We start from the raw sequence: 26,710 nt of genomic DNA on the forward strand, positions 1-26,710 counted from the left end.
AGGATACTGTATATTCTGGAAGTCTACGAATGTTTTGTTCTTGTAGAACAGCCTGGAATGAAGTATCCCTGGTTATTTTGTACCAGAGAGGGAACTATTTTCGATTAGCAAGGACTCTTGCCAGAATGCTGGTATCCACACGAATGAAATAAGCCTTTAAGAGGCGCAATCCTTGCGCGGTTTAAGTAGGACAATCAAAGCCTCCCGCAAGGGTGGGGTGGAGGAGGAAATGTCCAGGGCCGCATTAAGTGCGCAAAAGATGAGGACTCAACAGGTGTTTAATGATTAACTTTTTTTTTTTTCTTATTAAATTTCCAAAAATTGGTGCCCAAAAATTACAACTTCAAAAAACTTGCCCAGTCTTACTAAGTGCTAATATACATTGCTGCAACTTGTCATGCAATTTGGGATTTCAAAGTTGCACCCCCATAACAACTATGGACTTCAAAAATGGGTTCCTGCACTAATTTTGGGCGACTTCATAGCAACTTGCATGGACTTCTGTTCATGCAGGATGTCTGTTAAAGTCACGTAGATGTGAACAAGCACCTCAGACTTGTGTATTTGTGAAGTAAATTGCGCTAATTTCATATTTATATAAACATTTTACCACGACTGGTCCTGTGAACTTGTTACTCAAAAAACAAAACAAAGTATGTACATGTGTCTATGATTATTAATTGATGTGCAAACAATCAAATAGTGTGCAATAAATACCAATACAGTGCCCTGTGCCAAACTAACATGAATTTCTCAATCCATCAAAAAAAAAATTTGAAAAAAATCCAAAAATTTCAAATATGCTACTATTACAATCCACACATTGAATGTGCCCCAAGAAAGCAAGAAAAATGTGTTGTATGCGAAAATATAGAAAATAAAAAATAAAGTATATGTGCTAAGAAAGTCTTTAATAAATAATTTCTTGCAGTGATGCCCAGCTAGGTTTCCACCTTCACCGCAAATAGTGCCTACACCGTCACCGGATAAAATGGCCACTCACCAGATGGACCCAGAAATCTGTCTTTGGTTCATATGGATAACCACTCCCTTTCTCAGGTTTATCAGCAATCACTCCCAATGCTTTGGCTATAGTCTCGTTATGTAAAAGTGCCTGGGAGCCGGGACTGAGCTGATCCAGACGTAAATAGGAGTATACAAATGTACGAGTATGTCCTGGTCCGCACGTGTGATGCCTTACTTTGTTGCCTGCGTTCCCAGCCTCGTTATACTCAGACTGGACTTGACGACCTGGCAATGGTCCCGCAGCCTCTATGCATTTCGCAACTTAATGCGTCATCGGAAAGCTGCCTCATTGGTGCTCGTCAGTCTTTTTATACCTCCCTGTGCTACTTGTTATCCTATAATCTGTATCGTACAACAGGAAGCACCACATCCACCATTTTGACTACTGGTAATTCCCTGACTACTGGAACTTCCGGACGGAAGTCCATACACCATTTTACCGGAAGTGGACTGGCCGCCATTTTAGTTACTGGCTGTTCACTGCCGCTGGTGCGAACCTGCTGGCAACCCCCCAATGTTATGGAGACTTAACACAATCATTATCAATGCATTATAATGATTGTGTTAAGTCTCCATAACCACAATGGGGGGTTGCCAGCAGGTTTGCACTTGGGGCAATACACACCCACCAGTTGTTAAAATAGAGGTTGTATTACTTCCAGGAATGGGGAGTGCAGCCTTCTAAGTATAATGTGAAGATAAAACCATTGGAACTAAAGCAGGGGAGGGGGAGCTATGTAAAAAAAAAAAAATGTTGCCAGCAGGTTCGCACCAGCGGCAGTGAATAGCCAGGAACTAAAATGGCGCCCAGTCAGCTTGGATCAGCTCAGTGCCGGATCCCAGGCACTTATACATAACGAGACTACAGCCAAAGCATTGGGAGTGATTGCTGATAAACCTGAGAGAGGGAGTGGTTATCCATATGAACCAAAGGCAGATTTCTGGGTCCATCTGGTGAGTGGCCATTTTATCCGGTGACGGTGTAGGCACCATTTGCGGTGAAGGTGGAAACCTAGCTGGGCATCACTGCAAGAATTTTTTTTATTAAGGACTTTCTTGGCACATATACTTTATTTTTTTTTTACATATTTTTTCCGTATATAATACATTTTTCTTGCTTTCTTGGGGCACATTCAATCTGTGGATTGTAATAGTAGCATATTGAAATCTTTTTGGATTTATTTCAATTTTTTATGACGGATTGAGAAATTCATATGTTTGGCACAGGGCACTGTATTGGTATTTATTGCACATATTTGATTGTTTGCACATTAATTAATAATCATAGACACATGTACATACTTTTGTTTTTTGAGTAACAAGTTCACAGGACCAGTCGTGGTAAAATGTTTATATAAATATAAGTTGGCGCAATTTACTTCAGAAATACACAAATCTAAATCCAAACTTTTAAGGTTGCACTTTTATTGCAGCAAGACTTAATAAGAATATTGATATTATCTTGGCGCCGGTAACGCACACAATTTTTTCTAAAAGCACCTCAGACTGTCTAAAAGTAGGTCATTTGGGGGGGGGGGGGGGTGTTTTGTACTGTCCCGATATTTTAAGGGTCTCAAATGTTTGTGGATGATTTTAACTTTCCTACAGGCTAAATTGTGTTTTGTGTGTGTGTTTTTTTTTTTTTTTTTTTTTTTTTCTATTCAATATACCAGTATTAATTTTGGCAGCAAATTTTGATCGTTTTAGTCTTGGAACTAAAATGGCATTTTAGTCTTCTGCAATTGTTTTAGCCATATTTAGTCGACTAAATCTCTGGTATATTTTAGTAGACTAAAATGTAATGGGTGTAGTTTAATTGAAATGCATTAGTTAACATTTATCTTTTCCAAACTCATTTATATAGTGCTGGAGTGAAAAATATAATATTTTATTATTTTATGGTATTGAGGTATGAACATGCATTACAGACCACTGTTAATTTTGACGTAAAATTTCTATTTAGTTTTAGTCTTTTGACTAAAATGGCATTTTACTTTTTTAGTTGTATTTCTAGTCCTCTCAATTGTTTTAGTCGTATTTTAGTTGACTAAAATAGTATTCATTTAGTCGACTAATGTTTTAGTCAACACAATTAACACTGTGTAACAGTATACATTTTGGCCAATATTTATTACATTTGATGTCATCGGATATGTTTTGTGACCCAAAGTAGAATTTTTTTTTATTTATTTATTTTTTTATATTCTAAAAAAACAAACCATGGTGGTCAAATATTATATAGAGCAGGGGTGGGCAATTATTTTTTCGATGGGGCCACATGAGAAACTAAAAATATTTTGGAGGGCCGGGCCAAAAGGCTAAACTCAATACTGCATAAAATCAATTGTATTTCTTTATAAAAAGCAGTAAATATCATTGTTGGAAAACTGGGGGACAGAGGCTGGGGACATGACACAGGAGGGGGACAGAGGCTGGGGACATGACACAGGAGGGGGACAGAGGCTGGGGACATGACACAGGAGGGGACAGAGGCTGGGGACATGACACAGGAGGGGGACAGAGGCTGGGGACATGGCACAGGAGGGGGACAGAGGCTGGGGACATGACACAGGAGGGGGACAGAGGCGGGGGACATGGCACAGGAGGGGGACAGAGGCTGGGGACATGGCACAGGAGGGGGACAGAGGCTGGGGACATGACACAGGAGGGGGACAGAGGCTGGGGACATGACACAGGAGGGGGACAGAGGCTGGGGACATGACACAGGAGGGGGACAGAGGCTGGGGACATGACACAGGAGGGGGACAGAGGCTGGGGACATGACACAGGAGGGGGACAGAGGCTGGGGACATGGCACAGGAGGGGGACAGAGGCTGGGGACATGACACAGGAGGGGGACAGAGGCTGGGGACATGACGCATGAGGGGGACAGAGGCTGGGGACATGACACAGGAGGGGGACAGAGGCTGGGGACATGACACAGGAGGGGGACAGAGGCTGGGGACATGACACAGGAGGGGGACAGAGGCTGGGGACATGACACAGGAGGGGGACAGACGCTGGGGACATGACACAGGAGGGGGACAGACGCTGGGGACATGACACAGGAGGGGGACAGAGGCTGGGGACAGGCAGCCACTGTTTAATCAATAACAATTGATTAAACAGTGGCTGCATGTAATGGCACAGTGGCTGCGTGTGATGGCACAGTGGTTGCGTTTGATGGGCACAGTGGCGACAATTGATGGCACAGTGGCTGCGTGTGATGGGCACAGTGGCAACAATTGATGGCACAGTGACTGCGTGTGTTGGCACAGTGGCTGCATGTGATGGCACAGTGGCTGCGTTTGATGGGCACAGTGGCTGCGTGTGATTGGCACAGTGGCTGCGTTTGATGGGCAGAGTGGCTGCGTGTTATTGGCACAGTGGCTGCGTGTGATTGGCACAGTGGCTGCGTGTGATTGGCACAGTGGCTGCGTGTGATTGGCACAGTGGCTGCGTGTGATTGGCACAGTGGCTGCGTGTGATTGGCACAGTGGCTGCATGTGATTGGCACAGTGGCTGCATGTGATTGGCACAGTGGCTGCATGTGATTGGCACAGTGGCTGCGTGTGATTGGCACAGTGGCTGCGTGTGATTGGCACAGTGGCTGCATGTGATTGGCACAGTGGCTGCATGTGATTGGCACAGTGGCTGTCTTTGGGAACAGTGGCAACAATTGATTGCACAGTGGCTGAGTGTGATTGGCACAGTGGCTGCGTTTGATGGGAACAGTGGCTGCGTGTGATTGGCACAGTGGCTGCGTGTGATTGGCACAGTGGCTACGTGTGATTGGCACAGTGGCTGCGTGTGATTGGCACAGTGGCTGCGTGTGATTGGCACAGTGGCGACAATTTATGGTTGCGAAGTGGCTGCGTGTGTTGGCACAAGTGGCTGCGTGTGTTGGCACAAGTGGCTGCATGTGTTGGCACAAGTGGCTGCGTGTGATGGGCACAGTGGCTGAGTGTGATTGGCACAGTGGCTGCGTGTGATCGGGACAGTGGCGACAATTTATGGTGGCGAAGTGGCTGCGTGTGTTGGCACAAGTGGCTGCGTGTGTTGGCACAAGTGGCTGCATGTGTTGGCACAAGTGGCTGCGTGTGATGGGCACAGTGGCTGAGTGTGATTGGCACAGTGGCTGCGTGTGATTGGCACAGTGGCGACAATTTATGGTGGCGAAGTGGCTGTGTGTGTTGGCACAAGTGGCTGTGTGTGTTGGCACAAGTGGCTGCATGTGCTGCGTGTGATGGGCACAGTGACCCCTCCCGGCCCTGCCTACTGTTATCACCGCACCGCAGCGGGGAACATAACAGACAGCGTTCGTTTGAACAGCTGTTTTCCCCGCTGCGCATAGACACTCCCCCTTGGACGGATCTGTCCAATCGCGAGCAAGGGGAGTGTCTATGTAACTCCCCCTTGCTCGCGATTGGACAGATCCGTCCAAGGGGAAGTGTCTATGCCATAGACACTCCCCCTTGGCTTGGACGGATCTGTCCAATCGCGAGCAAGGGGGAGTGTCTATGTGACTCCCCCTTGCTCGCGATTGGACAGATCCGTCCAAGGGGGAGTGTCTATGCGCGGCGGGGAAAACAGCTGTTCAAACGAACGCTGTCTGTTATGTTCCCCGCCGCGGTGATAACAGTAGGTTGCGGCGGCGGGGGTGGGCCGGATTAAAAGGTCCGCCGGGCCGTATACGGCCCGCGGGCCGTAGTTTGCCCAGGTCTGATATAGAGGAATGCAGCACATATCAGGGCTTAATAAAACCTAAAAATTTGATAAGTCCATATAAATCCAAAGGAAGACTAACAGTCCATGCAGGCAGAGATTCCACATGAGAACATTTCAATGAAAGAGTGACTTTCCCTCCACCTGCAGAGCACTCGAATCACTCACCTCTAAGTGTGGACCACTGAATTAACAGCTGGTCAACAACATATGCCCCATACAGGTATAACCTCCAGGTAGGCGATGGCCCTTCCCCCCCCCCCCCCCCCCCCCCCCCCCCCATTGGAACCACAGATGCCACTGTCAGGCAGCCAGATCAAATACTACCAAAAGAAAAAGCTGTTTGTGTGGGTTGAATTTTTTATTTTTTTTGACATTTGTGTGCAATTGCAAATTAAAATACTGCAGTGCTAAATGGCAAATGCTCTGGTCATGAAGGGGGTAAAACCTTCTAGAGCTTAAAGCGGAGCTCCGCCCAAAAATGGAGCTTCCGCTTTTCGGAACCTCTCCCCCCCCCCCCCCCCCTCGGGTGTCACATTTGGCACCTTTCAGGGGGGTGAAGATACCTGTCTAAGACAGGTATTTGCACTCCCTTCTGGGAATAGGAGTTGCGGCAGCCACGCCCCTACCCGCAGCCCCTGCTTGCTTCTGGGAAACGCACTGTTCCCAGGAGAGAGCGGGGACCAGTGACTGCTCGCTACTCGCGCATGTGCAGTAGGGAACCGGGCAGTGAAGCTGTAACGCTTCACTTCCGTTTCCTTTAAACGAGGATTGCGGCGGGTGCAGCCGAGGGATGAGCGATTGCTTGTCCTCGGCTGATGACATCGCAAACGCGCTGGACAGGTAAGTGTCCATTTTTTTAAAAGTCAGCAGCTGCAGTATTTGCAGCTGCTGGTTTTTAAAAATTAAAAAAATTGGGCGGGACCTCCACTTTAAGTGGTTAAGCAGTCGCATGGAGGTACCTGGACCCTCAAAGGAGGTGAGGCCATTGGTTTACCCAAATGAGCTCTTTAACAAAAAATAGACAGTTACATTTCTACTGCTTTCTGACCGCCTATCGGTGCCACTCAAGGGAATGAGTGAAAGTGTTTGCACTGCAAAATTTATGTTGCTTCACCTCAAGGCAAAATTGATGCTGCCTGCTGAGATTGATAGACATTAATGCTTTGCAACCACATCCATTAAGTTCCATGGAAACGCTCTGTAAACGCACCTATGACATTTACAGTGATTTTAAGGTGCAGTTGCAAAGCGTCAAAAGTGATGGTTGCTCACAAAATTTATAAATTGATAAAAACTTGCAGGGCATTTGAGGAGCGTTGCCTGATTTGACTTCAGCTGAAGGGGGAGAACGCTAATCCTATATGTTGGTAAAGATCACCTGACCAGATACCTAGGATTTAGATCTTGTAATCAACCCTGTGGGGAAGTCACACAAACTTTCTACCTTATGTCATTCCCTAGTGATCTCTTGATCTCTGTGAGGTTAAATTAAAATGTTGGGTATAAGTCCACTCTGTCTGCATCTCTTCAGTCATGCAAAAACAAACCCCTAATGTCAGATTGTTTTTTACTTTTTTAGAGAAATCGTTGAACATATGGTCCTGCATTTCAAGGCTCAGATCTTTGGAGATCGTAAACCAGTATTCGATGGCAGAAAGAACCTGTACACTGCAATGCCTCTTCCAATCGCCAGAGACAAAGTAAGCACCTAAACCTTGAAGCAGCCATTTGTTTTGCCAAAATAAGTTTGTCTGCCTTTTGCTGTGGGTGGTAAGGCTTCCTTCATATGGGGCGCAATTGGTCCAAGCGAATACACCTGCTCAACGGGGGATCTCTCCGCTGAGAAAGTGGATGCCCGGTCTGTGTCCAGTCTGCTTTGAAGAGCGGACAGGGAAACGGCCCGCTGTTCTCTATTGGGCGGTCAGATTGGGAACGCACTGCATGTCCATTCCCATCTGATCTGCTGGACAGATGGCAAACGTATCCCACATCAGTGTCTATAATCTATATTTTTTTTTTTTTGGGCCAGATCATATGCTGGCGGGTGACATTGGGTTGGCCAATCTGGTATGCCTGAAAAACGGGCATACCCGATCAGTCCACTAGTGTGGAAGGGGCCTACTACAGGCACACCTAGTCTGCCAATGGCTTTGTATTTCTATTCAGAGTTTTTCTCTGTATATAAAAAAAAAAAAAAAATTGAAGTGTTGGTTGCATTCATCATTTTGTTACTAAAATAAAAAAATTGAAATGTAAAATATATATCAAATTGTAAAAATAAAACTTAAGTGTAAGGTGAACCTACACTGGACCCAGTCCCGCTAACCTGGAGAGTGACAATCGTTCTGGCAGATCGTATTGCCTCTTTACCAGTCATGGTATTTGAAGTCCACTTCGGCTCGCGGTTACCTGACAGGCTACGCGGTTTCCGATTGCTTTAGAATGCTCTTAAAACTTACCTCCTGACTAGCTATGTTTTTGGAGATTAAGCCTAGGGGATTGTTAAGATCTGGACTGGTAAGGCGGCTATACGAGGTGATTGACGTGCTCCAGGTCGGGGGGAAGATTTAGATGGGGTCCTGTGTAAGTTCACCTTACAGATTTTTCTGTAAAGGTGAACTTACCTTTTGAGGGCTGTTTGCATTTTCCTGTTTCCCTTACAGCAAGAAAATGAACCATTGGTTTTATGCAGCTGGAACGGCATGCAGGCAGCTTGTTAATTAAAACCTATATGGGCTGCGGTCCTAATTTGAAAAGGGGGCAATGGGCCTGAGACTGCATGCCTGACAATTAGGAGCTGCTATTGTGTTTTGAATAGCTGCTATATCCTCATAGAGTAACATGGACTGCCTGTGCATAACTCTACATGGCTGCAGCGGCTTAAAAAAAAAGTATTCATGATATATGGGCCACAGCACTGTGTGAATGAGCACCAAGCTCCTCCACACACAGCATATTTCTACTGACCACCAATGATTGTGACGTTTTTTGATCAATATGGAATTGTTCCTTCCTACTGTAATATCATGCGTGTTTCCTAAATGTATGAAGTGACAACTTTTCTGTACCAGCTTTGTCCCAACTGTGGCAAAGTGGAGTTCTTTGGTAACATGGTAGGGCTTTTCATGATAGAAAAAGAAAACGCATATCTGTAGAGAGATATTGCTGCTCACCCCGAAAATTGTATCAAGGGTATTTTCCCCAATGGGGTTTTTGGGCAGCTCAATTAATGAATTGTAAGCAGTATGTAAAAAAGAGGGTATTGTGTAATAACACGTACAAAAAGGGATAAAGTAGTATTTAAGACATGAGTTGCAATGTTACAAAAATGATTAAAGTTCCATACATGGAGATAACAGAACAGCAACAACAAGTGTCATACAGCTTGGCGAGGGTAGGTGCAAGCATAAGGCAGTTTCTAACGCGTTTCAACCCTTACTCGGGTCTTCTTCAGAGGTTATGTTGTTGCTACAAAATTATTGAAATGTATTTACAACTCCTACTCCTCCCATTTTTGAAAAGGGGGTGGTGAAAAGGGGAGAAGAGCAAACATAAACAAATTTACACAAAAATTTGAGAATTAAATAGCAAAGGTTACCGAATCAGTATGTATGGTTGGGTATGGAATAATCCTAACCGATCTCTTCCGTCAAATCACAGATCGGTATTTAAGACATGTAACTCATGTCTCAAATACTACTTTATCCCTTTTTTGTACGTGTTATTACACAATAAATACCCTCTTTTTTACATACTGCTTACAATTCATTAATTGAGCTGCCCAAAAACCCCATTGGGGAAAAATACCTATGGGCTTTTCATGATCAGCCCTCCCAATGTAATTTTGAGATCTCGGCCTTCATTGGTTGATGTAGTGGCGGTATAGTGTGGTGCTGATGTGTACAAGTACCCATTATAGCAAGGGTCCATAATAGGTTGGTGTGAGTAGTTGAACTCCTGTACTGTGCTTGTGTGTCCCAAAGGCTAAATGGTAACGTCCCCATAGAATAATGTGGTCCGAATTTTGCAAGAGATGAACCTTGGCTGTCTTTGCCCCAATTCTAAGGAACATTGGTGTCCTCCATTTATCTAAACTGTTTTTTCACATTTTTGTAAGGAATTACAACACATAGTCAAAAACCTAAGAATCACAGTTCTGTAATTTGTATGGAAGGATATAGAGTGAACAGTTGGGTTGCTTTGACTTCTTTTTTTTTTTTTTTTTTTTTTTTTTTTTTTACTCTTGCAAATTAAAGCAGGTGGAATTGGAAGTCACGCTACCCGGGGAAGGAAAGGATCGCATCTTTAAAGTTGCCATTAAGTGGATGGCTTGCGTCAACTTGCAGGCTCTACATGACGCATTATCTGGACGGCTTCCCACTGTCCCTTTTGAGACTATACAGGCATTAGATGTTGTGATGAGACATTTACCCTCTATGAGGTATGGAAGGCTTCAACTTCTGTTTTTAAAGCGGGGGTTCACCCTAATAAAAAATTAGGCATAGTAGCGCGAGCTACAGTATGCCTGTCTTGTTTTTTTTTTTTTTTTTTTAGCCCGGTACTCATCGTGCAATCGTACATTGAAGATACCGACTCCCCGCGGGGAATGGGCGTTCCTATCCAGACGGAGGATGATTGACGGCCGGCTCTGGCACGTTACGATTCTCCGGAAATAGCCGAAATAGGCTTGGCTCTTCACGGCGCCTGCGCATAGTCTGTGCGCAGGCGCCGTATAGCGCCGTGAAGAGCCGAGACCTACTCCGGCTGTCTTCGGGGAGCGTGACGTGCCAGAGCCGGCCGTCAATCATCCTCCGTCTGGATAGGAACGCCCATTCCCCGCGGGGAGTCGGAATCGTCAATGTCCGATTGCACTGTGAGTACCGGGCTAAAAAAATCAAGACGGGCATACTGTAGCTCACGCTACTATGCCTAATTTTATGCTAAAATGTTGCTATGGAGGGTGAACCACCGCTTAAGTCTAGCCATACTAGCTGACACTAAATTTTGAATGAATTCCTGCATTTGTATAATTTTGTTTACTGAATCATTTTATCTTTTTGTTCCTAGGTATACTCCTGTAGGTCGATCTTTTTTTACTGCATCCGAAGGATGTGCTAATCCTCTTGGTGGAGGTAGAGAAGTTTGGTTTGGCTTCCACCAATCTGTCAGACCTTCACTCTGGAAAATGATGCTCAACATAGATGGTAAGCATGGAGTCAAATGTTTTTTCTGTCTTTACTGACTCTACGTTTTTAAAGGTGAACAAATCAAAAATGCTTTATTTGTTTTTGATATTAAAAGTAAATTCATTCATCTGTGTCTCCATGCTTTGATTTCTTGGGAAATCATTTTGAAACAAAGTGCCGCTAAAACTAGCAGTGCTTTACGAACGTCCGCACTGCCCAAGTGTAAAAGATATAGAGCAGGAGGGCTCAAGACATTGGAGTGCACTGCCAAATTTCTGCAGGCATTCAAGACTAAAGCCTTGTTTACACGCTCGGTTTACTCGGCAAGAAAACTGCTGGCAGGGCTTTCTTGCTGAGTATACCGAGCGTGTGTACGAGGCTTTCGGGTTTCTCATCAAGAAAACTGCCTAAAATCTAGACGAGAAAAATGGAGAACCTGCTCTCTATTTTCTCGGCAGTCTTTTCCTGCCGAAAAACTCGAGTGTGTATACTTGCCTGTCGCTGTGGAAACCCACGCATCCTCGAAATGACTGACGCATGTGCGGTAGCTTCCTTTGCATAGGTAGGGTACAGCAAGATGTCGGCATCGAATGTGACGAGCGCATGCTCGTCATACGCGATGACGTCACCACGTTCTTGCCTTCCAAAAGACGCATGCACATGGAACTGCGTCTGGTGTTAACTGGCCCTAAATGTAAATCTGTCAGGGAACTGGTTGGGCAGAAACCGGCTCCCTTTTTTGCAAGCATTTTGTTCTCCCGTACATCCTATACAGATGCCATGGCTTTTGTCTTATTTACGAGCTAAACCATGCTCTTCTCTCTACCAGACCAGTTCAAAAGTTGTCTTGGCCAAGTGTTTCTCACACATTTTTACTTATTGGTATTCATTGTGGGATCTTAAGCTAAATATGGTAATTCTTTCCTCCAACCAAGTTTTTGTAGCTTACCAAGGCCTTTGTGTCAGTGTGTTTGTATTTATTTTTATTTACATTTTATTTATTTTTTAAAAATATTTATTGCCATTTTTTATTTATTTTTAATCAGCCCTGTTGGGTCTTTGGAGAGATATCAGGGGTCTTAACAGAACTCTGACATCTCCCCTTTTAGACCGAGAAAGGGACCAAGGACACAGATTCCCAGTCCCTTTCTTAGCAGCCTCAGCTTAAATGAATGGAGAGAAGCTTCTCTGCGAGAGAACTGCGCGGACGGACGGGGGGAGAGAACTGCACGGACGGGTGGGGGTGGGGGGGGAAGAGGAGAGAGAACGGCACGGACGGGGGGGGGGGGGGGGGAGACAACCGCACGGAGTGGGGGGGGGAGAGAAGAATTTCAATTCCCCTGCCTGCCCAGGTATCGGGTGAAGCATCGGGAGCATTTCCCGATACTCGGGGAAATGCTCTGTATCGGTACCGATACTAGTATCGGTATCGGGACATCCCTAGATTGAAGTATACTTTTTGCCTAAATTGCGTTTGAAAGACTGATGCGCAAATTTTGGTATAAAATATTGTAGCAACTGCTATTTTATTCTCTAGGGTCTTAGCTAAAAAAAAATCCCTCTCCTTTTGGGGGGTGGGTTATATCTGTTTTTTTGTCAGGTACCGTTCCCCACTTCCGGAAGACTTTGCCACTGCCCAGTCTCCTGGACATTTGGCTCCATCCGCCACCTGGCCAATTAGAAAGTGCAGCGAGCTTTGCATGCTCGGTAGGGAATTGGCTGTGAAGGAATGGCTGCTGTGCCGACATTGTGGGCTCCTCTTTAAAGCGGAGGTTCTCTCTAAAAAACAACTTTCTACCATGCCATCCAGCATACTAGCGTCACTACAGTATGCCTTTATTTTTATTTTTTTCGCTGTACTCAGTTTAATCCATTCGTTTCGTTTCAGACTCCCGCGGGGAAAGGCGTTCCTATGAAGAGGGGGAACATGATTGACGGCCGGCTATGACGCGTCACGCGTTCCGAAAATAGCCAGGGGTAGGACTCAAATCTTCACGGTGCTTGCGCACAGACTAGGAGCTGACTGTGCAGGCGCCGTGAAGAGACTAGTCCTATTTCGGCTATTTTCGGAACGCGTGACGCGCCATAGCCGGCCGTCAATCATGTTCCCCTCTTCATAGGAACGCCTTCTCCCTGCTGTAGTCTGAAACTAAACTAATGGATTAAACTGAGTACAGCGGAAATTTTTTTTTTTTTTTTTTTTTTAGGGTGAGCCCCCGCTTTAAGTGGTTGAACTGACCTTGTTTGCAGGCGGAAGTTCATCCCTTTCATCTAAAAGACTCAAACGTTACATTATTTATAGTTGTCTCTCAGCACTGAGGAATGTTGACAAACATTTGCTGGATGCTTTTTTTTTTTTTGACAGCTGTGAGTGAGTATAGATCGCAATTGTTTAATGATTAATCGTGCAGCTCTACTCTGTAGTTTGTAAGGCTCCATTCACACCTCCGCGACAACGGCGTACGCGGCGTATTTTGCCGCGAGTGTGAAACTTTTTTTTTTTCAAATTCTTCCCATTGCTGTCAATGGGAGAACGACCATGTAGCCTGAGAAAAAGGGTCCGGGACTTTTTTTCAGGCGACAGGCGTTCGCCGTCTATGAGATGTGAACCATCTCCATAGACAGCAATGGGAATTCCCCCCTCTAGCGGCACAAGCGTCCGGCGTCGGGCGTTTTGTCGCATAGATGTGAATGGAGCCTTAAGGTCCAAAAACAAACAAGAAGTGGGGGATTATCTCCCAAACTGAGGAGGGGATTGATACATCAGTGGAAATGGTTTTAATTGTTTCATTTCTTTTTTTTCAGTATCTGCTACGGCGTTTTATAAAGCACAACCGGTCATAGAGTTTATGTGTGAAGTTCTGGATTTTAAAAGCATAGAAGAGCAACAAAAACCTCTTACAGATTCCCAAAGGGTTAAGTTTACCAAAGAAATCAAAGGTAAGTACCTTTGCCGTGCATGATTATTCTGTTCAGCTAATGGCCCCATTTTAGGCATTGGTTAAGGTCCCAGTGGATCAGGGTTGTGTGAGCTAATGGCTGAAGACTGTGTTCCTCCTTCACACTTTTTAAAGCATTCATATGTTTGTGAAGAGAACTTTAGACCGGAGATTGTGCTCCGAAATTCCAAAGAACTTTATACCTCACTTTCCATAATGGAATACATGATGGGTCATCTGCCAGATTCCTAAAAAACTTGGCTTACAATGATCTATGTATACAGTGTTTTTTAAAACCTTGCTGATCAGCAAAATCAGCAAAAGGTTGACTGAAAATTGTATTTCCCCTGCGTAGTAATGCATGCCTGAGCCAAAAATGGGACGTTAACCACTTGCCTACGGGTCACTTTTACCCCCTTCCTGCCCAGGCCTTTTTTCAGCTTTCAGCGATGTCACGCTTTGACAATAGTGTGGTCACGCAACGCTGTACACATGACTTTTTTTTATCTTTTTTTTTTTTTTTTTTTTTTTTCACACAAATAGAGCTTTCTTTTTGTGGAATTTAATCACTGCTTTTTTTATTTTTTATAAACGGACTGAATTTTGAAATTTATTTTTTCATAGTTGATTATAAAATGTTGCAAACGGGTTATTCGCCACTGATTTTGCATTTGAGGCTGCACGGATGGGTACTAATTGCCAGTACTGGTGGGACTGCACTGATAATCGGAACACCAATAATCCATTATGATGTCCCTTAGCTAAACATAAGCTGGTTATTGGATTTCTTCTCTCCTTGTGCTGTCAGCGGGAACAAAAAATTAGATAACTGGCTTGTGTTTACATCCCGTGGTCAGCTGTCATTGGCCGACAGCTGATCACTTGGTAAAGGGCATGTGCGATTGGCCGTTTCTTTCGATTTGTGAACAACTGAGTTCAAAGGACTCATCCATTTGCGATCACGGTGGGGGGGGGGGGGGGGGGGGGTTTATATAGCATGTGCTATTGCCTCACAAGCCATGTTGTAATTTATTGTTAAATATTACATCTCCTTTCAAATCTGCAGCCGCTGTCTTTTTTCAGTGCAATATGGCAACCTGGAGGTGGTTCTCAATTTTTTTTTTTCTTCTTTTTTTTTTTTATCTTTTTACTGTCTGAATTTTAGCCAGACACTTCTAAAACTCCTCTATGCGCTTGCAAAACTCTCAAACGCCTGAAAAATCGCAGTTCTCGGGTGTGAATGCAGACTTTTATTTATGTTGAAATGGGAAGTGACTCTGTGACGACGGGGTCACTTGATTGGAAACGTGGTATGGTGCGTGAGCTCCAGATCTTAGCGTGAACTAGTCTGCTTTGGTTTTCCAGGCTTAAAAGTAGAAATTACGCACTGTGGACAAATGAAGAGAAAATACAGAGTGTGCAATGTAACAAGGCGACCAGCAAGTCATCAAACGTAAGTGTCTTTAATTCTTTGTAAGATTTCCACCTTCACACCTATCTGTCCCATTGCGGTAACACGTGCAAATTCACATATTGTATTTTCTGTATAAATGTGCAATATGCTCACATGACATAAGTTTATGCAAACCGAAGAGCCGGTTCACACACAGGCGGCACGACTTTGGGGGCGACTCGGCAAGGCGACTTGAGAGGCAACTTGCAAAATGACTTCTGTATTGAAGTCAATGCAAGTCATACAGGAACCTTTTTCTAAGTCGGAGCGACTTGCGTCGCTCCTATTAGAACGGTTCCATTAAATACAGTGGATCGCGACTTGTCAGGCGGCTGAGTCGCCTGACAGGTCGCCCCTGTGTGAACCGGCTCTTAAGATTATATATATATATATATATATAAATATAATACATTTTCAAAAAAAAATTTTTTATATATATATATATATATATATATATATATATATATACACAATGTAAAATTTTTTTTTTTGAAAATGTATTCTAAAATATATGTCGCCCCCTACTCTGAAGCTGCCCTGTACAGCGCGGCTTGCAATATGACTTCTGAATAGAAGTCAATGCAAGCCAATCTGAAGTCGCCCCAAAGTAGTACAGGAACCTTTGGTGCCACTTTGAGCCTCTCCTATTGAAATCATTCTATGGCATAAAATGGAGCTCGACTTGTCACGTGGCTAAGTCGCTTGACAGGTTGCCCCTGTGTGAACCGGGTGCAAAGGGTTTATGACTATGGGCAGCATACACATAGATAACAATAGCATATTGTGTATGTACATGCACTTCAAAGAAAAGATTACAGATGTCATAAATGGCTAGCGATCGTGTATCCTCTTGCATTCGTGAATTGAGCCTGTTGTGTTAAAGTAGTTCTCCAGTTTTTAGCAACGTTTAAATGGTTGAGGACATTACCTTCACAAACAAATGCAGCGACTGTCAGCACTTTAATTTCTCCCAAGCGTCTTCCAGGACAGCCCATGAGACCTAGATCTCCTCCTACCAGGAGCCCTAGGTCTCATGGGCTGTCCTGGAAGACTCTCAGAAAGGGAGTTACCGGTAAGCCTAACTCCGCTTTTCAGCCGCCTACAGTATATATGGATATACAGTGCTATTTTACGGCAGTGGGGTGGGAACTTCCCATCCTGCTCGCAGAACAAAATTGAGTTGGGCTGAGCGCTTCTCAGAGAGCTTTGTTTTCTATGGGTCACAAACTTTCCTCTGGCTGAGTCGGGTGGATGATGTCGTCATGATCTCTGCCTCAGCCAATTGGAGGAAGCTTTGTATTCATTCATACATAGAATGCAAAGTGCCCTGTGAAAGGTTGAGCAGTGTTAAAGCGGGAGTTCACCCATTTAAAAAAAAAAAAAAATCTCCCCTTAGCTTCCTGCTCGTTCGGTCTAGGGGAATCGGCTATTTATATTAAAATATGTGCAGTACTTACCCGTTTTCGAGCTGCATCTTCTTCCGTCGCTTCCGGGTATGGGTCTTCGGGAGCCGGCGTTCCTTCTTGAGTGACAGCCTTCCGAGAGGCTTCCGACGGTCGCATCCATCGCGTCACTCGTAGCCGAAAGAAGCCGAACGTCGGCGCGGCTCTATACTGCGCCTGCGCACCGACGTTCGGCTTCTTTCGGAAAATCGTGACGCGATGGATGCGACCGTCGGAAGCCTCTCGGAAACCTGTCAATCAAGAAGGAACGCCCATTCCCGAAGCCCATACCCGGAAGCGACGGAGAGGATGCGTCTCGTAAACGGGTAAGTACTGCACATATTTTAAAATAAATAGCCGATTCCCCTAGTAATAACGAGCAGGAATCTAAGGGGGAAAAGTGCCCTCTAAGGGTGAACCCCCGCTTTAAGTCAGAGTTGATGAGGCTTTTTTTTTTTTTTTTTTTTTTTCTGGAGCAGAACAGGAAATTAAAGCAAACACGGTATGTTGCTGAGGTGTGTGTGTGTGTGTGTGTGTGTGTGTGTGTGTGTATTGGACCCTAAAGTCACACAACTTGCACCCCATGTTTACCAATGAGTGTATGTGTGTGTATATATGTATATATATATATATATATATATATATATATATGTATATATGTGTGTGTGTGTGTGTGTGTGTGTGTGTGTATATATATATGTATGTATATGTATGTGTATATATATGTGTATGTATATATATGTGTATATATATGTGTATGTATATATATATATATATATATAATATATATTACGACTTTGCAGTACATTTCCTGCACTACTTTGCTCTAACTTTCATGTTACTTGAGGTCCATAGACTTCAATGTAAACCCCAAAAGTCACATGAAATTCGCTCCTGAAGGATATACATGCAACTTTGTAGAGCACACACCATCACATTGGTCAAAGCCAAAGTCGCATTGAAAAGCACAAGATTTTGAAGTGTGAATGGGCTCGAATACTTTGGACCAACTTGGTACTAATGAACGATTTAAACTTCATTAAGAGCTGGAAGTCTTCTTTTTTTTTTTTTTTTAAAGCACATTTCATTTCCTTCCTATAACTTCCCTAGGTATGAAAATACATGGACAATGCCTCTAAAATATGTACAGCAACATGTGCTCCCCCCCCCCCCCTCTTTTACTTTGATTGCTGCATTTTCTCATTTGTGCTCTTTGGTCACAATGGGGTTAGTTAAAGGAATACAATTGTTTTGCTTTTTTTTTTTTTCCTAAATGAACTTTTTATCTACTTTTTCATGAAACAAAGTAGATGCAAATGCAGGCAGTGTGAATGAACTGTTGGTGTTTCATCTATTAAAGGGGAGTTCCACCCACAATTTCACTTTTTAAATATAAATACCCCTGTAATACACAAGCTTAATGTAGTCTAGTAAAGTTAGTCTGTAAACTAAGGTCCGTTTTGTTAGAGCATTTAGTTAGTTTAGTTTATAATCTAGAAATAGACCGTGTCCATCTTAAGTGTGGGCATCATGAAGCCAGACTGTATGACTTCCTGGATTTCAGCCTTGCAGATCTCGCACATGCTCAGTGCTGCACAAGCGATGTAATGGGTTTCAGTCAGGTTTCCATAGCAACGGGAGTGTCAGAGGAAGTTGACGCCCCTTCTTTATGCAAATGGAAAAATTTGCAAGGACTACTGGGATACTTGATGCCTATCCCAGAAACCCTTGCGAATAGCCTTGTGACTTGATAGCCTAGGCTAATAAGGAGGAGGAAGTAACGAAGGACTACAAAATAAAGGTATTTACAAGCAACAAAATAAATAAAAATTGTCCATTGTGAACACTATGAGATTAGGGCATGCAGCACAGACAAACATAAAAAAATGTGTGGAACTCCACTTTAAGTCTGACCTAGTTTTTTAAAAACTGAGCCATGTATAGGTATAGACTCATGGCTGCTGTAGATTGGGGGGGTCTAGTTTTTCCCCCCCCTATCTTCCTTCCCCTCTTCTACCCCACGTTCCCAGCCCCTTCTTCTGTCTTCCCACTCTTTTCTCTTTACTCCAAATGCTTCCTCTTTCCTTCGCCCTCCTGACTTTATGCCATTACCCTCCACCCCATGTTTTCCCTTCAGCAAACTTAATTCTCCTGAGGTGACAGAAGCCCCATGTGGGTCACCAGCTTTTAATTCATACGTCTTTTTTTTAAATTACATTTTATTGCCTGAACTATCTTTACCCGTATGGCTTGTATGCATTTCGTATGTAAAACATTTTGTATTTTACTAAGACACCCCTACAAAACAAACTTTAATAAAAAATTATTGTAACAGAAAAATCTTCTGTTACCTATTTTGTATATGTAAACAGTAAAACCTTGGTTTGAGAGTAACTTGGTCTGATGGTGTTTTGAAAGACAAGCAATGTCTTTGCTATACAAGTAGCATCATGCCACAACTGATTATAGGAGAGAGGAGCCTCCAAGTGTAGCAATATGGTTACATTTCATGAAGGTACAACATTTAGCAACACATTGCTACACTTTGAGCCACCTCTCTTCTCTTCTATACTCTGTAGCTCCTACAGGATTTTGCTTCTAATCCCCCTATATGAAGCCTTCCTTTTTCTTTTTTTTTTTTTTAAAGGTTGTGTAACCATAAAAACATCCAATCACATTGCTATAATTGTGTATGGACTATAACCTGAAGGATTTATGAATAAATGGTTGTGGACGAATCATTTGAGTTTCCATTATTTCTTATGGGGACATTTGCTTTGCTATACAAGTGCTTTGGATGGCAAGCATGTTTCTGGAACAAATTATGCTAGCAATCCAAGGTTTTGTGTGTATGTATCTTATGTGTTTTATTTATCTAATCTTTCGTCCTATAGATTCCCTCTCCAGCAAGAGAGTGGGCAAACGGTGGAATGCACTGTTGCACAGTACTTCAAGGATAGACACAAACTAGTACTTCGCTACCCTCATCTTCCATGTTTACAGGTCGGGCAGGAGCAGAAACACACATACCTCCCTCTCGAGGCAAGCATCTCGTAATTCATGTCTGTCTCTTGTTTGTACAGATATAAAGTCCTGCAACAGGTTGAAATGGCTGACATTGGTAACAGAAGGGCAAGATACGGTTATGTTTTAGTAAGCATGGTACACACGGAGGGAAAAAAACAAATGTGCCCATTGCGATGATTGGGGAAGGTGATGTCGGTTATTTGACCTGATGGTCACCTTCTTGGATACTTTGGGTTACTTTTGTGTTGGTGTGTATTTTGTAGTCCTGTCTTAGGGGTCACTTATCTAGTACTATGGGAACTCAATGACAGGGGTCTAAAATTGGGATTCTCTTCATTGCTGAACCTTGTGCTTTATGGTAATGCTTGTTTCACGTGTAGCTGTGGTGCATTAATTTTGAATGGCACTCTTTTACACTAAGGCTATACACATGTGTCGCTAGGCACAATAGTGTGCCGAGTTGTTAATTGTTGTGGTAAATCTGATTTTATATTTTTTTTGGTGCATTGTAGCTGAATGATTTAAATTGGGGGGCCTTTTTGCAACATGCAATAACGCCCCGAGGGTGGATTAAGGCTGCATTCACACCTGATCGTTTTACGAGCTGAAAATGCTCATCTCAAAAGTAAAAAAAATGCCCATCAAGCAAAATCCCATTGCTTTAAATGGCCCCTTTTAACGTCTGAGCGTTCTGTCGCCTGAAGCTCAAAGAACATGAGCTTTTTTTTAGGCCGATTACCTGTAAAAAAAAAAAAAAAATGCGGAATATTCTGCCTGAAAACAAAACGCTTAGGTGTGACTGCAGCCAAACATCTTTCATAGCTGTTCTTAAACCAGTTGCCGAACCCACTCGTAATACTTTTACTGTGAGGTGGCGGCAGATACAGGCTCAGTGCCGTACTGGGGTGCCCTCTGTGTGCGGTTGACACAACGGATCATGACGCACTGTATCTGGCTGCTGTGAGCGTCCAGGGGAATTCTGTTTGCTATGACCAATCAAAGTGATCACTTGATTACAATGTAAACAAAACGGTCATGAATGGCTTCCATTCATAACTGTTTTTTGTTTACTATTACGATGCTGTGATTGACCCTCAGCTATCACACATGGTACTTGGGCCAATCACAGCACCCTGTAAATAGATTGTAGCCAATCACAATAGTATGCATGCTGCCATGAATGAAAGCCATTCCTGACAGCTAAAACTATTATAAGTGATAATCCCTGTTATAAGCAATAACAACATTTTAAAAAAGAAAAAACTAATCATTGATCACCCCTCCAGAGTAGTATAGTGTTACCATGATGGTACTCTACTGTTTAAAATGTTTTTTTTTTCTTCTTCTTCTTTCAGAATTCACTCTATAATCTAATCATATGCTATACATTAAACTTTCAAATATAATGTAATTAACTAGTAAATCCATTAATAGAAAACTACATCCATTGTATAATTAATTGTTTTTATTTTTTTTTAAGGATATTTTTAAGTAGTAATTTTTCTTGTCCTCTTATTAGGTATGCAATATAGTGGCAGGACAAAGGTGTATAAAGAAACTGACAGACAATCAAACTTCCACTATGATCCGAGCAACTGCCCGCTCAGCTCCAGACCGTCAGGAGGAAATCAGTAAATTGGTAAGAGGTTTCTAATCGCTTTGCCCGAGTCCTACTTTCTCTCTTGAGGGTGTAACCATAGGCACATAAACTTGGTGTAAATCCCAGGGGAAGATGCATAAACGCTTTTGTTACGGAGGAAGGAGAAATGCCTTCAATAAGCTTTATTTTAAAATTGTATGTATGTCACCCTTTTTTTTTTTTTCCCCCTATCCAGTTGTGCAGGCAGATGCTGCATTTTAGCGGTAGCTGCCTATACCTTGAAGTGGTAGCCCACTGACTTAATTGCTCCACAAGTCAAATTGTGTGTTTAATTTGTCAGCATTTTCTAAAATTACATGTTGGCACACAAAATATTTGCCTCTGCCGTAGCTGAGTTAATGCTTTCTATGAAGCTTGACCTGGCCAAAAAATATGTATTGCAACTCTTCATTATAAGTGCATCTGCAGTTTTTTTTTTTAACCCTTCAAAGTTCTACAAATACCTGTAGATCCTGCCAGTGTTCCTGAATTCAGAGCAAAGTTTACACTCTCCTGTAGGCTGTGCCTGCTTGCACTATGGTGGGATGAACAAGTATTTCAGGAGGCATTGTCGCTGCTGACTCCTAAACCTATAGCTTGTCATGCAGCACCTGGCCACATCTGGTCCCGTCCGCTGCTTTCCTGGATTACTAGAACTTGCCTCTGTTGCTAAAATCCTTCCACTGTGAGCTGCAGCAACTGGGAAGGAGGGAGCTTGGGGGGAAAACAAAGATTTGTCTCAATCAGGGAGGGTAAAGAAAGGTCGGTACTTTAGACCGTACGGCTAAAAAAAATTAAAAATAAAAAAAAAAGTTTTTTTTTTTGCATTTGAATAATATCATTTGGTGCTAGTTCACACCAGACGCAGTTCCGCTCGGTGCGCTTTTTTTTTTTTTTTTTTTTAAGTTTCTTCTATGTATTCCAATGGCTCTAGATCACACCATGCAGTCGGTTTCTGGTTAGTTTCTGCACCCGAAACCGCATGGTGTGAACTAGAGGCATTGGAATACATAGAAAACACTGCATGCATTTTTAGTGCAGAAAAAAAGCACATTGAACGGAACTGCGTCTGGTGTGAACTGGCTCTTAAAGTATCCAATATGTACAGGATCTGTTGCTGACCCCCTGTTTTTTGCTAGGATGCTGGGCTTTAAAGACTGCTTGCTTTTTAGTATCGCTTTGTAAATGACCGTAATGTTTGCTCTTAAAGCGGTGGTTCACCCAAAAAAAATGTTTTAACATTACATTCAGCCGAGTTGTCAGAATGACAATCGGCTGAACCCCCCCCCCCCCCCACCCGTACATACCGTATTTTCACCGCCGCTTCCGGGTATGTCTTCTGTGGGACTGGGCGTTCCTAATTGACAGGCTTCCGACCGTCGCATACAGCGCGTCACAAGTTGCCGAAAGAAGCCGAACGTCGGTGCGCAGGCGCCGTATAGAGCCGACTCGCAGTCCGGCTTCTTTCGGCAACTCGTGACGCGCTGTATGCGCCGGTCGGAAGCCTGTCTATCAATAAGGAACGCCCAGTCCCGCAGAAGACATACCCGGAAGCGGCGGTGAAAATACGGTATGTACGGGGAAAAAATAATAAATAACCGATTGTCATTCTGACAACTCGGCTGAATGTAATGTTAAAAATTTTTTTTGGGGTGAACCCCTGCTTTAAAGTGGATGTAAACCCACTCTCATCCTTTCTAAACTACTGCCTTAGTGGTTCTCTAAGGATATACATGCCTCTCCTGCATGTATCCTTACCTGTCCAGTTTCTCCCCTCTGTCTGTTATGAGACCTGAAAAACTGCAGATTCTGTGGGTGGTTCTGTTGACCGGAGCTCGTGGGTGGAGTCGTGATGTCAGTAGACTCCCCGCCCACCTCTACACTCCCCTTGTCAACATGCAGTGTATTTCTTACCCTGGACTTTTACTATGATCACCAACATCCACTTACTCTAATGTTTTTAGCACAAGCTTCAAACAAATCCTATTTTATAGCAATCCCCCTGAATGCAAATGGATAAAGATTACAATGTGTTAAATTGGGTCAAGGGTTTTTACTGGGGATGGCTTTATCAAGGTGTGCAATGCAAGAACAATTGTATATTGAATACCCTCTACCAAGTTTGTACAGGACTAGCTGTTACACCCACCCCGGGGCATCTTTGTCGCACACTTCTATGCAGGCAGGGAACATGCATTTACCCCAAGCGGAGAATTTAATTTCTCTCATTGGCTTAGCAGATTAGCAGGCAGGGTTAGGATTGATTTGTGGAATGTACTGTGCAGCACCAGAGCATGCCTGTTGGCCATTTGCACAATTGGAGGTTTATAATACTAAAATTTGTCATAAAATTTATGGCTTAGAAGGGCAGGCAAAATTAAGTCAAGTCATGGTATTTGCAATCCTTGGCTTTATTTATATTGCAAAGTAAATTTCTTGCAGCCCTGCAGCTCCCTAGACTTCCCTGCATACTACATGGTGAGCTGTTCAGCATTGTGTTCTTACAGTGCTGGACTTCATTTCCCACAAAACTCTTTCAGCAAGTAGTTTCTCTTTGCAATTTTTGTGTTTAAGCCCCCCCATCCTCTAAATATAGTTGATTATCCTAAATACTGTCATTGGCATTTATGTGGCTGCAGTAGTCATAATATATCAAAAGAAATTTAGAGAAGGAGCTGATGTTAACAGTACAATACAATGCTGTACACAGTGTATAGAACGTTCAGTAACTAGCAGCACAGTGATATAGTGTTTTAGCCCTTTCACCTAGCAGCTAGGATTGTCGGTTTGTATCCCAACCATGACATTACCTGCCTGGAGTTTGGGGGGTTCTCTCTGTGCTTGCATGGGTGTCTGGGTACTCCGGTTTCCTCTCAATCTCCAAAGGCATGCTGGCAGGTTACATAAGTTGAAAAAAGACACAAATCCATCTAGTTCAACCAAATAAAAAATAATCCTACAATTCCATATAACCAATTCTATTCCAGAGGAAGGCGAAAACCCCCAGCAAAGCATGAGATCCAATCTGCTACAGCAGGGGAAAAAATTCCTTCCTGATTCCTAATATTTTTCCTTGGATCAACTTTAACTATAAATGTTGGTATCCAGTTATATTGTGTACATTTTTAGGAAAGAATCCAGACCTTTCCTAAAGCAATCTACTGCGCTGACCAGATTCCACATTTTCACAGTTCTTACTGTGTAGAAACCTTTTTGTATTTGAAGATTAAATCTTTTCCTCTAGACATAAGAGTGCCCCCTTGTCCTCTGACCGTAAAGTAATTAACTCAACACCAAGTACTATATAGACCCCTTTATATATGAAGTTAAAGGGGTTTTCCACCCATTTTTTACGTTTATTAAAAGTCAGCAGCTACAAAAAGTTTAGCTGCTGGCTTTTAATAAACTGACACTTGCCTGCTTCACGTTCCAGCGACGCGCCGGCCGGGGCTCCGCTCCTCTTACACACACCCCCCCCCCCCCCCCCCCCCCGGCCGGCGTCTTCATTGTCACTGTGGGCACCCGGCCGTGACGGCTTTCAGCTTCACGGCCGGGCACCCAATGCGCAGAGCGGCACTGCGCGCGCGGCCCTGCGCTGTTTGATTGGACAGGCGATCGCCTAGGACCTGTCACGTGTCCTGGGCGATCGCCTACAGGGAGGGGCTGCCAAAAGGCGATATGACGTATCGCCTTTTGCAGCCCCTCGGCGGAAGGAGGAAGTGGGACAGGAAGTCCCCTTCTCCTGAAGCCCCCACTCCCCCCCCAAAAAATTACATGCCAAATGTGGCATGTAAGGGGGCGAGGAGTGGGTTAAGCGGAGGTCAATTTTTAGGGTGGAACTCCTCTTTAATTGACTTCTGTCTAAATTGGCTCGAGTTTATGTATGAATGATTTAGGGACTTTAGATTGTAAGCTCCTTGAGGGCAGGGACTGATGTAAATTTACCATATATAGCGCCATCACTTTACACAGCGCTTTACACGTATATATGTACCTGAAATAACTGCATACAATGGTTTCACGATAAACTTGGTATGCAGCAAGTGGCAATTTGATGGGCTACATCAGTGGTCATCAACCCTGTCCTCAGGGCCGACTAACAGGCCAGGTTTTATGTATTACCTTGGGGAGATGCAGACTAGAATACTGCAATCACTGAGCAGCAAATTATATTACCTGTGATGTATTTCAGTTATCTTTCAAACCTGGTGTGTTAGTGGGCCCTGAGGACAGGGTTGGTGACCACTGGGCTACAGGCTTGTTGTGGAGGCCAATTTTAGGTTAGTGGCCTAAGAGTTGTTTCTTGGTTAGAACTGTCAAGTGAGCCTGCAGCATTCTCAAAACTATTAAGAGTGAATGGGAAGTATTGTCACTGTATTTCTGTATATTCTATACCCAGCCCAAGCAAATTTTAGGCTCCTTATTTGGAGGTCCCCCATCATAGCTGATTTTTGGGATCAAGTAGCTACTCTCCTCCTTGCTCCCCTACAAAGTCACCAGGTCACTCTTAAAAGTCAGTGTTCCATGGAATGCTGAGCGCTGTGCTGCAATCTTGACTCATGTTGTCATGGTCCGGCCACTCAAGTGGCTAGAACACGTTAACGCAGTGTTTCCCAACTCCAGTCCTCAAGGCACACCAACAGGTCATGTTTTCAGGATTTCCCTCAGATGAAACGGCTGTGGTAATTACTAAGGCAGTGAAACTGATCAAATCACCTGTGCAAAATAATGGAAAGCCTGAAAACATGACCTGTTGGTGTGCCTTGAGGACTGGAGTTGGGAAACACTGCGTTAACCTGCAAGGAAGACCAGGTTTAGATGGAATCGCTGAAACGGCTTCCTTTTGTGGGGCTTAGACCCCATTCACACCTAGGCGTTTTTACGCCTGTAGCGCTACGCCTCTGCCGCCAGAGGGCTGGAAATACATGTCCCTCTATGGAGATGGTTCACATCTCCACGCCGAACGCCGGACGCCTGTCTCCTGCGGCGTGAAAAAAGGTCCCGGACCTTTTTTTCAGGCGTCTTCGAGCGTTCGGCTAGGAGATGGCAATCATCTCCATAGAGGGGGTCATCTTGGGACACATCTAGGCGGACAATACCCGCGTTTTGTCGCCGCAAATCGCGGTACAAAACGCCGCTATTTTTACCGCGATTTGCGGCGACAAAACGCCGCGATTTCGTCCGTCTAGATGTGAATGCAGCCTTAGTAGTACATTTTATTATGGTATTGACCTGCAAGTGTCCCAGATTTTTAATAATAATAAAAAAAA

General features: G+C 43.7%; 1 protein-coding gene across 4 annotated transcripts in view; it reads left to right on the top strand.

Moving 5' to 3' along the window:
- The window catches only part of AGO2 (argonaute RISC catalytic component 2), a 94,005-nt gene that overhangs the window by 45,687 nt on the left and 21,608 nt on the right, over positions 1-26,710 (top strand). For 2 of the 4 annotated variants that reach the window (XM_040355011.1, XM_040355014.1), the window contains exons 4-10: positions 7,334-7,454; positions 10,011-10,195; positions 10,822-10,958; positions 13,746-13,880; positions 15,227-15,332; positions 19,669-19,816; positions 21,321-21,440. In XM_040355011.1, coding sequence (XP_040210945.1) covers positions 7,334-7,454; positions 10,011-10,195; positions 10,822-10,958; positions 13,746-13,880; positions 15,227-15,332; positions 19,669-19,816; positions 21,321-21,440 — 952 coding nt within the window. The remainder of the gene's footprint in view (positions 1-7,333; positions 7,455-10,010; positions 10,196-10,821; positions 10,959-13,745; positions 13,881-15,226; positions 15,333-19,668; positions 19,817-21,320; positions 21,441-26,710) is intronic. The other 2 variants (XM_040355013.1, XM_040355015.1) reach the window with 1 other exon arrangement.

Source organism: Rana temporaria, chromosome 5 (assembly GCF_905171775.1).
Source record: "Rana temporaria chromosome 5, aRanTem1.1, whole genome shotgun sequence".
In the NCBI taxonomy this organism is placed as follows: Eukaryota; Metazoa; Chordata; class Amphibia; order Anura; family Ranidae; genus Rana; species Rana temporaria.